Source organism: Lutjanus erythropterus, chromosome 14, assembly GCF_056507025.1.
Source record: "Lutjanus erythropterus isolate fLutEry1 chromosome 14, fLutEry1.hap2, whole genome shotgun sequence".
In the NCBI taxonomy this organism is placed as follows: domain Eukaryota; kingdom Metazoa; phylum Chordata; class Actinopteri; order Lutjaniformes; family Lutjanidae; genus Lutjanus; species Lutjanus erythropterus.
The window spans coordinates 31,763,729-31,777,084 of NC_139330.1; the positions used below are offsets into that span (position 1 = coordinate 31,763,729).

The window sequence follows — 13,356 nt, forward strand, 5'->3', positions numbered from 1 at the left end:
GAAGCTACAGAGCGTATCCCCATTACACAGAACCTCTCTGGATGATACAGCAGACTTTCTTTTATGTTCTATGAGTTCCCGCTTTAAATCTGCAGCACAGTGCCGACACCGGGGTTTCTGTTTGTTTGTTTTTACTGACTGAGGCCTCATTATGTTGCTGTAAAGTTCATACATTCACTGTCAATGTTTTTCTTTTGGTTATTCCCTCATTACCTACAGATTAAAGGGATAGGTTGGAATTTTTGAGGTGGACAGCCAGCAGCAAAAAGGTATTCTGGTCATTAAAAAGAAAGGTCCACCACCACTTTAATTTGCCATGAGGACAGCCTTTTCTGATGGGAACTAGTGTTATATAAGCCAAATAATGTTCTCTCCAAACCAACCAAACTCCAGAGGGAAAATCAGTCATTTTACTTTGAGTTAACAGGAGTTGCTGGTCTACCGCTGCCTTCATCTGTTAGTTAGTTTGTGTTATTGTGTGACTTCTGTGTTCTAAAAGGACAGCTCAGATTCACCAAAGACACACAATAACACAAACAAACTCACCAATTGAGGCAGTAGTAGAGCAGAAACGCCTGTGTTCTGCAAAGTAAAATTCCTGATTTCGCCTATGGAGTTTGGTTGGCTTGGAATGAGCACCATTTGGCTTTAGTTAACAGTGGTTTACCATCAGAAAAAGGTTGTCTGATGGTAAAGCACTGAAAATTTTCTAAATATAGCGTACAATTAAACTGATATTTTCAGGTGGACCTTTTTAAGTTTCTAAAAAAGTTATTCCAAGTAGAAGGACATCAAGAGTTACCAGGTAGAATGCAACTGGATTTGCTATTTTTAAAGAATAAAATAAGAATGCAACTTCTTGGGTAAATAATAGTATTTGTTTCGGTTTCTAATATATAAATGGGATGCTGTATGAAACAAGATAGCACAATATGGATGCCATAACCTGGCTCTTGCATGACAACCAGGCCAGACGCACCATGTTAAAAGTTTAAACCAAGTAAATTATTTCACAAAAGTAACTTAAATGTGAGTGTCAGCAGTGTAGGGTGTGCACGAAAGGTGAGAACAGTGTGTGAATGTTGTGAAGTCCATGAAAAGCTTAAGTACTTACGGAAAACTTTGGTTGCCTCATCACCGTCAGGACGCCTGCGGGGAGAAGGAGAGAGACAGAGAATTAGTTCCACAGCCTGATTTATACTCTGGACACACTCAGTCCAGGTGTCACCAGTTGGGCACTGATTACCAGCTCATCCCTCAATGAAATACAAATGAACACAGACGCCACTGACTAGCAGCAGCAGTCGTGACAATGGCAAAATCTGTACTGTCAGTTCAATGAAGCTAAACTACTGGATATATGAACATGACACTACTTCCTGCACTGGACCAGAAAGTTGCCATAATGATTATAAATCACTGGTGCAGAAAAGCTGCATATGAACATCATGTGTTAAAAAAAACTGGACTGGAATGCAAGGCAAACAAAAGGATGACTCGCAGGAGGCAGACAAACAGGCTCACAATCAGTAAACAGCTACATGCACAGGCAGTCATTAGCATACTAACAGCCAATTAGGTCACAACCTTTGATATTAGAGAAAGCTGGGTAAGAAAACAGGAGGTAAGCAAACACCCTGTTTATACTTGTTTATACTAAATTAGTTTTGAGGATCACTGATTGAACATCCAACCCAGTGCCAAATTTTGGCAAACTATTCAGTTTGTTATCTCCTCATTGTTTATATAGCCTCATATGATATGATTGCAGGAGAGATGAGCCCGATTGGCTAATCTGTCTGAGGGGGTGGGTCTTACACACATAATAAAGTTTTACTGACACATTTTGGGCCAATTCTTTAGGTGAAATCTTGAAAAAAAAGAGTCAGTGGACACAGTGTCTGGATTGCTGTGATAGTTCACATCCATGCTGGACAAAGTGCCTCTGTAAATGTAAATGTCTCTTCAAAAAGGGGAATTATTTGCAAAAAAATAACTCAAGTATTCTACCAGACCTTAACAATGTTTTGGTCTGGTTGACATGTTTTAAAACCAGTACTTTGCCTGCTAGGAAACCCCCCACCATGCAGCGTCCTGTTGGAAGCCGCGCCATGGCAGCTGAAGCAATCCGCAGCCATTCTAGACAATGCTTGTGTTTCCAACAGAAGCGCCGTGTCGCATCCCACAAGTCCCAGGAAGTCAGAACCATAAAAAGGCAGGGAGAATCCGGTTAATTTTCTAAATAAACGACCCCGTGCAGACTCACGATCATAAAGACAGACAGAAAGGAGACTATTTAACCACATAGCCTGCTCATCCATGATGAAGGCACAAAGCTCAAGGAAAGAGGACCTTATCAACACAATCTGAGCAAGTAAACATAATCAGGTGGGCAAAACACTCTGCTGCTGAAATGCTTCTAAAATGCTGCTGGTGGGGCTTCGCAGCTGTGCAAAGGACAGATGAGAACTGTGGTGCAGACGTGCCGTGCTTGGTGGATTCAACCGTTTAGTATTTATTTATTGATTTTGAAGAAGAGGTCAGGGGTCTGGAATACCATGATGTCCAGAATACAGTAAGTCTATGTTAGGGGCTATTCAGTACAACATAGTTCTCAGTGTTTTTACATAGTTTCAGGATCTACTTTCTAACATGCAAAATCAGTTTAGAGGAAAAGCTCCCTGTTTTCTTCACACAGACTTTAAAGAGACAGGAAGCAGCGTGGCAACTACAGTAAGCAGCTGGTACAAAGAAATACATACAATAAGGCAAAGAACAAACAGGTGTGTTTACTGTAAAAGAAGTATGTAACACACAAAGTCTTGCCAATAAGCTGCAGAAGCAGGAAGCAGTGAGACCTGTAAACTCAGGAAGGGGGGAAGGAGTGTAAGAAGACAGGTGGTAAACAAGAGCTCGGTAAGCCGGCAGGGAAACAGGTGTTCAGGGACAGCGCCATCATTTTTTATTCACATTTGCATCTTATAAATATTTGATAAATTAATAGTTTCCTCCATCTGGTGTGTGTTCTGTGCTGTTGCTTCTGTACGTGGATGTTCTCCTCATTCCTGTAGGTGTTGAGCAATCTGCATGTTCGTTTGACTGATTGGCACGCCGAGTGACTAAGCGGCAGCTTGAACCCGCCGCACCGGCTCGCTCAGTGGGATCCCATCGAGATAGAGTGAAGATTTCATTTAAAAACGTTCTCTTCTCCACTTTCTTTTTTACCTGTAAGTGCCGCCTGCTTGACATCCGGCTAATTTGTGTACGTTAAACAATAGAGAGATGGGGAAAAAAAAGAGTGGGATGATGAGCTGTGAGTGGAGCTGTCAGTCAACTATTATACTCACACTTTTCATGGGACATTTTCATCCCACCAGCAGACATTTCTGTCACTATTATAGTTTGTTAATTAGTGTACGAGGTTAGACGAGACGGGGAGAAGAAAGCCTCTTTTTTGAGCCTCCTGCTGCGCTTCAAATGTTTGATTCTGCACAGCTGGAGTTTTCAGGCCTACTTTCAACTGCCCTGTCTCTCCCATCCCTTCACTCTGATTTTTTGTTTAGACAGAAAAGCCTTTATCCACTGACAAGATCAGTTTGGCTGTGTCTTTACATGCTCAGAGTTGAATATCAGTGTTAAACCCTTACTTCCGAAGGCATTTGCACATTAATCTTAGAAAATCTCTTACAGGGCTGCGTGCTGCACCTTTAAAGTCATCCGCAACTGCTGCGACTTCTGTGTGTTAAGAAAATAAATCAGCCTCGTGATAAAAGCAGAGGGGTAATTAAAATGAGCTAATAGACGTTATTAGCTATTCATCAGCTACGATTGCGTTCAAACTTTCCCCGGAGGCACAGTGATCCTCCCAAACAGGAAAAGTGCTTGAAACAGGTAGCGCGGCGTCTTCCTGAATACCAATTAGCTCCGGCTGCTCGGCTTTCCGCGACTCAACCATGTGAATCATTTGACAACAGAGTAGCCGTTTTCCACGGCTGGCTAATTCAGCACAATGCCTGCGAGGGAGGAAGACAAGGAGCGCCGCAGGGAGAATGTCATGAGTATTTGAGAAAGGTTAGACAGAGAGGAGAGTGTGTTGCTATCATACACGCCATTCATCACTTTTATACCACACAGTCACAGAGGGCTGATGTGGGTGTGTCTGGCTCTGTACTGATGTGTCTTGTGTGTAATTATGTGTGCAGGTATCAGTGTGGAGGGGACCACGGTTTCAGTGTATTTATGTGTGACAAGGAAAAGTGTGCCTCTGTACATACAGACCATCTCCAGAAAATGCCCCACACAGCCTATGCGTGATTTTACAAAGCAGAAGATGATACACGGTGGAAGGGGGGACCGTCCACTGTTCCGATGGCCCATTATTCTGAAACCCCAACAGTCTGAAAAATGTCCCATTGGACAGAAAGACCATTTGTCCGACAGCCTGTTATCCCAAAAACAAATTCACCCATTGTTCCCAAGGCCAAGTGGTCCAAAAATAAAAACTCTCTCTGCGGTTGTTAGGCTGGAAACAGATGCATCTGGACACACATCGGACCACTTAACACTCTGGCTGGTGGATGGATTGTGTGTTTTCAAGCAGTAAAAATGTCAGTCTGGTCACAGACTTTCTCATATTACAGCTAAACAGTGCACCAAAACATTAGAGGTGAGAAATAAGCAATGCAGTGACAGATTTTTGATTTACATTTGATCATCGCTGCCTAATTTGGCAGTCTGAATTTCATGAGCCTGGTGCATTGTGCCAGACGGACTTGTTGCATAAAGCTGAGCCAAATGGCCAATGGTCCCTCGCCTCGCCACGGCATATCCATCATGCACCGCTAAGTGGGATCTCCTGTCTTCTATAGAAAATGAACAGAACCTGTGGACTTATTACGTCTTCGCATCCAGTCTGTCAACTGCTACAGTACATTTTTGGACTTTTGGTTTTGTGTACAAAGCATCTGACTTTTACACCACAGACTGTGGTTTGTAGTTTAACTATGACAATGACCATTCCCTAACCTTAACAAAGCAACTCTCCACTCATCCAACAGGAGTCAGTGGATGGAGAAAGATGGAGGCCCGCCACATCACATGCTCAACAAAGACCATCTTTGAATAGTTGCCTGGGGATGTGAACTCTGCCCCATACGTGACCATCCGTTATACTGGAACGTGACATTTCAAATTTTGATGATATGATGATATGATGAGCATGAGGAGCACTTGAAAGTTCAGAAAAGATGATGTGGGTGATTTGTTTTTTCTTTGGACAAGTTTGTTATGTGGATGTTGTTTATGTCAGAATAAATCTAATCATTTGCCTCCAAAAATGACATAGTTTTGGGGCAGGTTCAACTTAACCTGGTTTAGTCTGGTTGAACTGAACCCTGGAGTGTTTACCTCCTTTGCGTTGTTTGTTTGGTTGGTGTGAACATTCGATGCAAACTGGTCTGGGCAACAACAACAACAACCACTCTCTGCTCTGGTGGAGCAGTTCATTTCTGGTCGGAACACCTGGACACAAAAGACTAACTTATGCAATGTTCCTATGCACGTCTTCAAGGGGGTTATTCCATCAAGGGTTATAGCTAAGTCTGCGCATAAGTGAAATAGCCTGGCCTGAAGTAGCTTCAATTTCCACTCCTGATCAGGCCAGGCTAAAACAAGCTTGCACAGAGAACATAAGCAGCCAAGAACAGCTGATTGACAAAAAGAGTATAAGAAGTCACAAAAAGAAGAGAACAGTCTTCTTTTCAGATGCAGAACAAACTCTAAACATCAAACTATACAAAGAATATAAAGGGTTTGTCATGAAAAAATATTACCACAATTAAGAACCTGAAGGGGTATATTGGCAAGTAACCGCAAACACAAAAAAAGTAATATGAATGGGATTCCAGCGCTGCCCCTTTCGCTCACTTCGTAGAGCATACGTTTCGTGTACTGAGGCCTCAACAGCCGATGGGTTCGTTTCCAACTTGAGGCTGACCTACATGTCACCCTCTCTCACTCATTCCTCCTTTTCCTGTCTTCAGCTGTAGTATGAAGCAAAATGCCATGATAATCATTTTTCAAAAAGACATACTAGCCTACTGTTGTATTTCTATTTGTTAATAAATGTCTAACCTGCTGCAGGACATGAGTCAGTAACTGTTCAATACTGATATTGATATCACTGACTACATAATCGGCTGCTCTGGAGAAGTATAAATTCAAACAGGTCTCACTCCATGTCAAATAACCTGTTGGCCTGTGAAGACAGTAAAATTTGTCCGACATGATTTTCTTAACTTTTTTTCAGTTAATATGGTCATTGGAACCAAATTAAGCATGTGAAAACACATAGAAAAAGGTCTGAACTCACATGTCTACATGGACAGAAGTGATGAGAGCAAAAAAAGATCTTTCCGATTTTAGATTCTGTTTCTGCCTGCCAGGGATTCTCTGGAACACGGCTCAATTAAGCTTCATAGTTAACCTGCCACGGAGCAGCCTAGTTCAGCGGGATGACTTACCATGGTCATTGAGCAGGGATCGCTACAAGCCACAGTCATGGAATGGATCTCTCACTTAAATTAGCCAGACTAATCAAAATAAGCCAGGCTTTTCCTTTATCCACATTGATGGAATACCCCGAACCTAGTGGTGCTCCATGATGTACGATACCCAGGTAGAAATTGGGATGGGTTTTTGTCTTTTTACCTGCCAACTGTATGACCAATAATCAAATAACTTCCACCACATGACTTGTGTTTACAATTTTTGGTCCGTTTGGTTTAGGTTAAGGTGTGAACTCACTCTAAAATAGCTACGAAATGAAAACCTGGCACAAGTGACATCACTTGAAACATCTTATCACACTTCACACAGTTCCTTCTGGAGCCACAAAAGGCTTTATACAGACTTAAATGAGGAAAATCAGTGGAATTTCCTTTTAACCATAGCCGTGTAAGATCAGCTTTATTCTTAAAAGGAGATGAAAATGTACAGACGACAGAGGGAGCTAAGATGCCGGGACAACCCGATAAAGAAAGCCAAGGAACAGCAGGGAGCCGTGTTTGCAGTTGGAAGGCAAAACCATATGGTGACTGGTAATATTATCAAGCAATTACCCACAATGAGTACCTCGTGTGGTCTTGTATTTTTATGTTTGAAGTCAGAGGTTTCACACTTCATGCATCCACATTATCGAAGGTATAATCCGGTAGTTTCACACTGAAGAAGCTTATTATTTTTCCAGATTTAACAAAGGCTGATGCAAATAAACAGCACAAGCTCCCAGCAACTCTGCCACCCAGTCCTCTGAGCCGGTGTAACATGCAGAACAAAATGGATTTAAGCTCCAACTAATTTATTAATCTCAAATATGTTTTTTTTTTATTCATAAAATAAATGTAATCATCAACTAAATTTTGCATGCTGCATGGATTTGTGGACAACATCATTATCACATTAAAGAAAATTTTACTTTCCCATATTTCTTTGATCACAGGAGACTAATTCTTGACAAAAAAAAAGGAAAAGTATCGAGGCGTGTGAGAGCACATGTTGGTAAGAAGATAATGGCAGCTCTTGAGGTCCATTTCGAGGACTAATCTTTGTTCCTCAAATCAAACATAAAAAGGCAATTCTCTGTGTTAATGAGCTCAATCACTCTTCCTAAAAGCTTCAATAATTCATTTGCTCCCAGATTGTCAGACATCCATAATGAATAACATCCACGGTGAATTATTTACACAGTCATCCTTCGTAGCACAACTTACTGACTGACACTGAGTCACCCAGTGTGTCTGATGGGCTGGTGTGTGTGTGTGTGTGTGTGTGTGTGTGTGTGTGTGTGTGTAGATTTCATGCTGACATTTGGCTCCGTAATGGGCTCACAACTAAGAAGTAGCACTGACATTCTGTGTGAAGACGAATAGTGCAAAGGCTAATAATGTCAATTTAGTGTGTACTGCCAGCTCCCCCATCAGTACAAAGCAGGGACATGCACAGTAGAACAACGATTCATCATTAGAAGACACCAGAACATGTTGCAATTTGTGCACCAGTTGCAAAAAAAAACACCACAAACAAATATAAAATGGGACTGTGCCCAAAAACTGAAGACCTCCACCTCTGCAGAGTCAAAGTTCACGTTACATCAGAGGACAGAAGTGGAAGTTTGTGAAATGCTGGAAGTCCGGTGACTCTGGTCTTGGCTGCAGAACACGCTGTTAGCCAATTCTGTAAACTTTGCCCCCGCAGGCTGAGTCAATAAATTCACCTGTCACAGCATTCTGCCTTCAGTTCTGGGTCAGAAAAATTCTAATTCAGTGGCCATGGCTTTTAAGGGAACACTTATCTGGCTTTGCACACTAGCAGGTAATCTCATGGTTTTATATGTTTGTCTAAAATAAGATGATCATGATAGTGTATTTATATACTGTGGTTAAAGGTATAACCTGCAACATTTTCTTTAAAAAAAACAATGTATAGATTCATATAAACATAATACCTTTCAATAATCACTCACAGCCCACTAGAAGTATATGATGGTGTCTTTACCTGCCTGTATTTCCTGATTTCTTCTCAACGTTTTTTGGTGGTATTTTATGTCTTGATGCATTTAGGTACAGCTTGGGCAAATCCTTCTGGCTCTGCCTTTAAAGTAACTCATGCATGGGTTAAAAGTTAGATATAATATGCAGTGTGTGTGTGTGTTTGCAGTCTGGTCCTCCTCTACAGCTCAAGATGAAACTGAGCATTGCAGCACACAAGCTCAGCATCTATCAGATGCTCTCAAGGTAAACTATTAATGTTTGTCCCACCGGAAAAGCTGCTTCAATATGCACTTAAACATAGCTCACATTGTGTGTACTGAACAAATCGAAAATAGAAAGAGAGAGTTGTTGATCCCGTGTGATAACAGCTGTACTGTCTGATTTGAACCAACAGGAGGCAATAGAGTGTGGTGGAAACCTGACACAGAGTGCACAGCAGACAGCTGCTCTGCTGCTCTCTGTGAGGAATCTGACTGATACTCTGCACAAACACCAGCTGAAAGGTGGGAGGATGAGCCACAGACATTTGTTCGTGTTGTTTTATGTCGGTTTAGGACCTCGAGTGTGAAGACATTGCTCACCACTTTACAGGGCTCTTAGAGAGTTTACACTTGATTTTTAGGGATCATTTTTAAATAAAAAATGCAACTCTATAACCTCAGTTGGGACAGGCAGGAAGTTCAAAGGCCTACTTACAGACTTTTTTTTTATTTTAACACACTATGGCATATAATGTACATGCCATAGATATATTATAGTGAACTAGAGAGTGAATGCAAAAAGATGGTGCCCATTCAGTCCAATGAGAGCTGCTTGCCTGGCTATAAACTGAAAAGGTTTTCTAGCTCCTGGGTTTCACCCTGGCTATTTTCTGACACCCAAGAAATGAATTATGATCACTTAAAGTGATAGTTCATCCAAAAATTAAATTTCACTCAATATCTACTCACCCCTGTGCTGATGTAATCCAAGTGTCTGTAAGCCATGACATTAAACTTTAATGTAAAAAAAACGCTATTTACACATTTTTTTTAGCCTAAATGTCAACTGTAGCCTCTCAGACCTGATCCGCATGCACACACCTGAAGCAGGATATACGAGATCTCACGATACCTTTACATCTGTGTTTACATGCTACCTGGAAGAGATTCAGACAACAGAGAGATCTGCTTCGAAATAGTGGCTTGTTACGCACACAGTCGACTTTGCAAACTTTTCAACAAAGAAAAAAATGTCTGAGAACTTCAACACAGAAGAGGAACATCATTTCTTTGCTGCAGCCACGCCACTTGGGTGAGAGCCTGTGTACCCGCTTCAGGTGTGTGCACAAGGATCAGGTCTGAGAGGCTACAGTTGACATTTAGGCTAAAAACATGGTGTAAATGGTGTCTTTTTGCCTTAAGGTTTAATGTTGTGGCTTACGGACACTTGGATTACACCACACAAGCAGTACGGAGACATTTTGTGGGGTTTTTTTGTTCTTTTTTTTACATTTTAAAACTGGTCACTATTCACTTCAAGTGTACTAGATTTGGCTGCAACGCTGTTTTCCACTGAAGCTCCGGGAGTGTTTTGTGAACTGGAGATCTTCACCCATCTTCACATCAGCACAGGGGTGAGCAGATATTGGGTGAAATTTCATTTTTGGGTGAACTATCGCTTTAATGATGTAAATAAGTAAATAATAAGTCTATGGTGATCACTTTCAGAAAGTCAAGGAGAGCAGAGAGGTTTACCAGTTTTGTCACATTTTTCAAGGCACTTCAAGTCTAACACTGAATTAATTGAGCTCTGCCAGGCAAATAGAATAATTACTTTCATCTGAAGATGCTCTCATCACTGATTACAGATTAAATGTTGTGATCCAATTTCTGCTGATGGACTCTTGCAGGTAGTAATTGCTGAAGTGGCTTTTCACATACGCCTGAAATTTTAGAGAATAAAGAACGTGCACTTCTAGATTTAACTGAAATTGTGTGGGCTTTAATGAGAGTCAGTAGGAGTCATGCTTGAGGGATAAATAGAGGGACTGCAGATAACAATAGAAACAGTACACTGAAAGTGTTACAGAATACTGATTTATTAAATAATGACTGATTGATTGATAGAATGCCAAGGTGCTGAGCCGACGCAATGCCCTGCTGCCGAAGTTCCTGACAACGGAGGGCTGGCATGTGTCACCGTTTCCAACAAGCGCTACTGCAAACCTTTATGCAACCATGTAAGTGGTACATTTTCTGGATAGTTCTGCACTAAAAGAAAAAACTACTTTGAGTGATATAATTTAAATCTTCTGTCACAGGGTTATGACTTTGCCTTTCTGAGGAGGAATCGTTTGTATGATGAATGCAGTGAGCAGACAGGATATAAATGGAACAGCCAGTACATAGGAGGGAACAGGCTGGCTGTGTGCAACAGTAAGGCTGTGTTTTATTAACTAACTTGCATTTAATAACTTTTTGCTGGTTGCTAATTTCAGAGCAGGAACTCATTTAAAAAGACCCAGCCCTCCTAAAATGTACTTCTGATTTCTGCAGTGCAGTTTTGTTTTATTACTTTTTTATGTCTACAACTGTCTGTACAACGAAACTCACATTATATATTTATACAGTGGCACTTTATGTCGGCTGTTGAACTTTCCAACTCTCCGTTTCCAGAAGCGTCTGTTCAAGTTTCAGGGGCAAAGACGGCATATTTTCCTAAAGATCAGGACTGCCTGACAACCAAGAGCAACATCCAACTGCAGAACAGCGTTGGTGAAGACTTAACCAACGAGCTGAAGAAGCAAGGCATAGAGGGAGAGCCACAGCACGCCTGTCTCGTGTGTGGATGACCATGAGGCAGAAACGAGCGTGGAAAAATTAATCAACCGTGTCGTGAATGTTGTGGTGTGGAAGTCCCTCAAAGCTACACGAAGAAACGAAGCTTTTCAAGTAGGCTTCAAAAATAAAAGTGCTCTTGAACCTGAATGGTTTCCTTCTTTGGTTATTTGTGCACACAAAGTTAAATTTAGGTAGATACGGTTTTACATTTTCCTTCTGTCACCTACAGCCATGGTAGACCCACTTTTTACAGCATGCTGCAGCCATGCTAGCAGCTCGCTGAGGTTCGTCACACACCAAAAGCACAAAACTGCTACAGGGTGGAAGCAAAACATTTACTTTCCCTGGGGCTTTATCACTAGTGGGACAAACTAGAATAACTCCCTTGATTGTATGGCATGTCAAGTTGCAGTTCACATCTGTCCAGACTAATATTATACATATATGTCATGCAGACTACATGATTTTCCCCTGGCCTGCAGTGCTATTTATCCATCTATACAGTGCTGCAGAGTTTTGGAGAGCTTGTCTTCCTTCTCTCCAACATAATGGAACTGGATGGCACCAGTCCTGTGGTGCTCAAAGTAGAAGATTGAAAAATTCAACAGCAGTGTGTCTTTCCAGAAATCAGCGGGTCATGATTTTTAGAGAGACACTGGTTTTGAATTTTTCAAATGTTCCCTGTGCTTTGAGCGCCGTCTGATGATAAAATTTACAATCACATGGACCCCAGCTGACCCTCGCGCACTCGTGAACGTGGAAAGCATAATACAAGGGTTTGATTGGAAATTAAGTGAACCTAAGCAGGGTAAACACAACTGCATCACTTCAGCAACCACTGTAAGCAGCATTAGTACTCAAAGAGGAACACTTTGGATTGAAGGTTGGATTATTTTCTGCAGGATAAAAAGCTGCTTTGCTGCATTTACACTGACAAGAGGTTGGACACATCTGCAAGTGTCTAATTCGCCGTCTTCACTGCTTTCCCTCCAACTTCATTCTACTAATAGCGTCTCGCAATTCATGTGCTTGATGGCGAGACGTGGACCAGAGCAGCACTTAAAATGAGGTTAACCACTCTGCCAAATGGACTGCTTTGTCTGCTGTTCTGTCTGCTCTCAGCTTTCACTAACACAACCAGACGCAGCTCGCAGAGGTCAAGGTTAAAAAGTCAAAACGAGATTGCAGGATCTCATTAGGTAGCCATTGACATTCAACATCATTCTATTAGGAATCACTCTAATCAGAGAGAAAATGACCTGCAGAATGACCCTCTGGTGTAGGCCCACAGACTGTCTAATCATCAATTACAGAAATAACTGTCCGTGGACTGAGGGATAAACAGTGGTCAACCGTAATGTTGCACATCTCCCATTAGGTGGCAGAATAAGTGTGAGCATTGTCTGTGCTGAAACCTTCACTTCCACAATTTCAATCTTTTCAGCATCTCAATCATCCCTGACAACGCCGTCCACAACCTTTTGTTTTCAGCCTGTTTTTCATCATTTTCCTGAGTGTGCAATTATTTTTTGAACAATAGTGTGCTTCTAAGTTTGGAGGAGGCCCTTTCTTGTTTAAATATGACTATGCCTGGTCTGTGAAGAAATGTTTCTTCCAGTTTGCTTTGGAAAGAACTGGTTGGTGCACACAGAGACCTGACTTTGACCTCGTCCCTGCAGCCAGGTTCCAAAGTGTAGTGGAAAGCTTTCCCACTGTAGGACACACACAACATACCCATGGTTTTGGCTTGTAAGCATCATACATAGTTTGGGATGCACAATATTAGACTTTTGCAGATATCCAATATGAATAATCATTTTGGCTGATTGCTGATGCCCATGCCAATATATGAACATATATTTTTATCCACCTAATTGCAGACAACATCATGTCTGTCCTATGGTGGAATTAAATTATTATGTCCACTCTTATGTTTTTTTTTGCAAATACTGCAAATAATTGTGTGACGGCTCTTAAAATGGTAC

The 13,356-nt window shown here is 41.5% G+C and overlaps 1 protein-coding gene across 1 annotated transcript; it reads left to right on the top strand.

Moving 5' to 3' along the window:
- The first annotated feature begins 8,261 nt into the window (after positions 1-8,261).
- On the top strand, positions 8,262-11,518 carry LOC146315748 (uncharacterized). Its single transcript, XM_084735955.1, has 6 exons — positions 8,262-8,370; positions 8,716-8,792; positions 8,944-9,052; positions 10,658-10,770; positions 10,852-10,966; positions 11,207-11,518. The coding sequence occupies exons 1-6, from the start codon at positions 8,328-8,330 to the stop codon at positions 11,380-11,382; spliced, it is 633 nt and encodes a 210-aa protein (XP_084592081.1). The 5' UTR covers positions 8,262-8,327; the 3' UTR covers positions 11,383-11,518.
- The last annotated feature ends 1,838 nt before the right edge of the window (positions 11,519-13,356 follow it).

Coding starts and splice junctions, on each gene's coding strand:
- LOC146315748 (XM_084735955.1), top strand. CDS start 8,328: ATGGCTTTTAAGGGAACACTTATCTGGCTTTGCACACTAGCAG. Junction 8,371..8,715: donor CTGGCTTTGCACACTAGCAG/GTAATCTCATGG, acceptor GTGTGTTTGCAG/TCTGGTCCTCCTCTACAGCT. Junction 8,793..8,943: donor ATCTATCAGATGCTCTCAAG/GTAAACTATTAA, acceptor TTGAACCAACAG/GAGGCAATAGAGTGTGGTGG.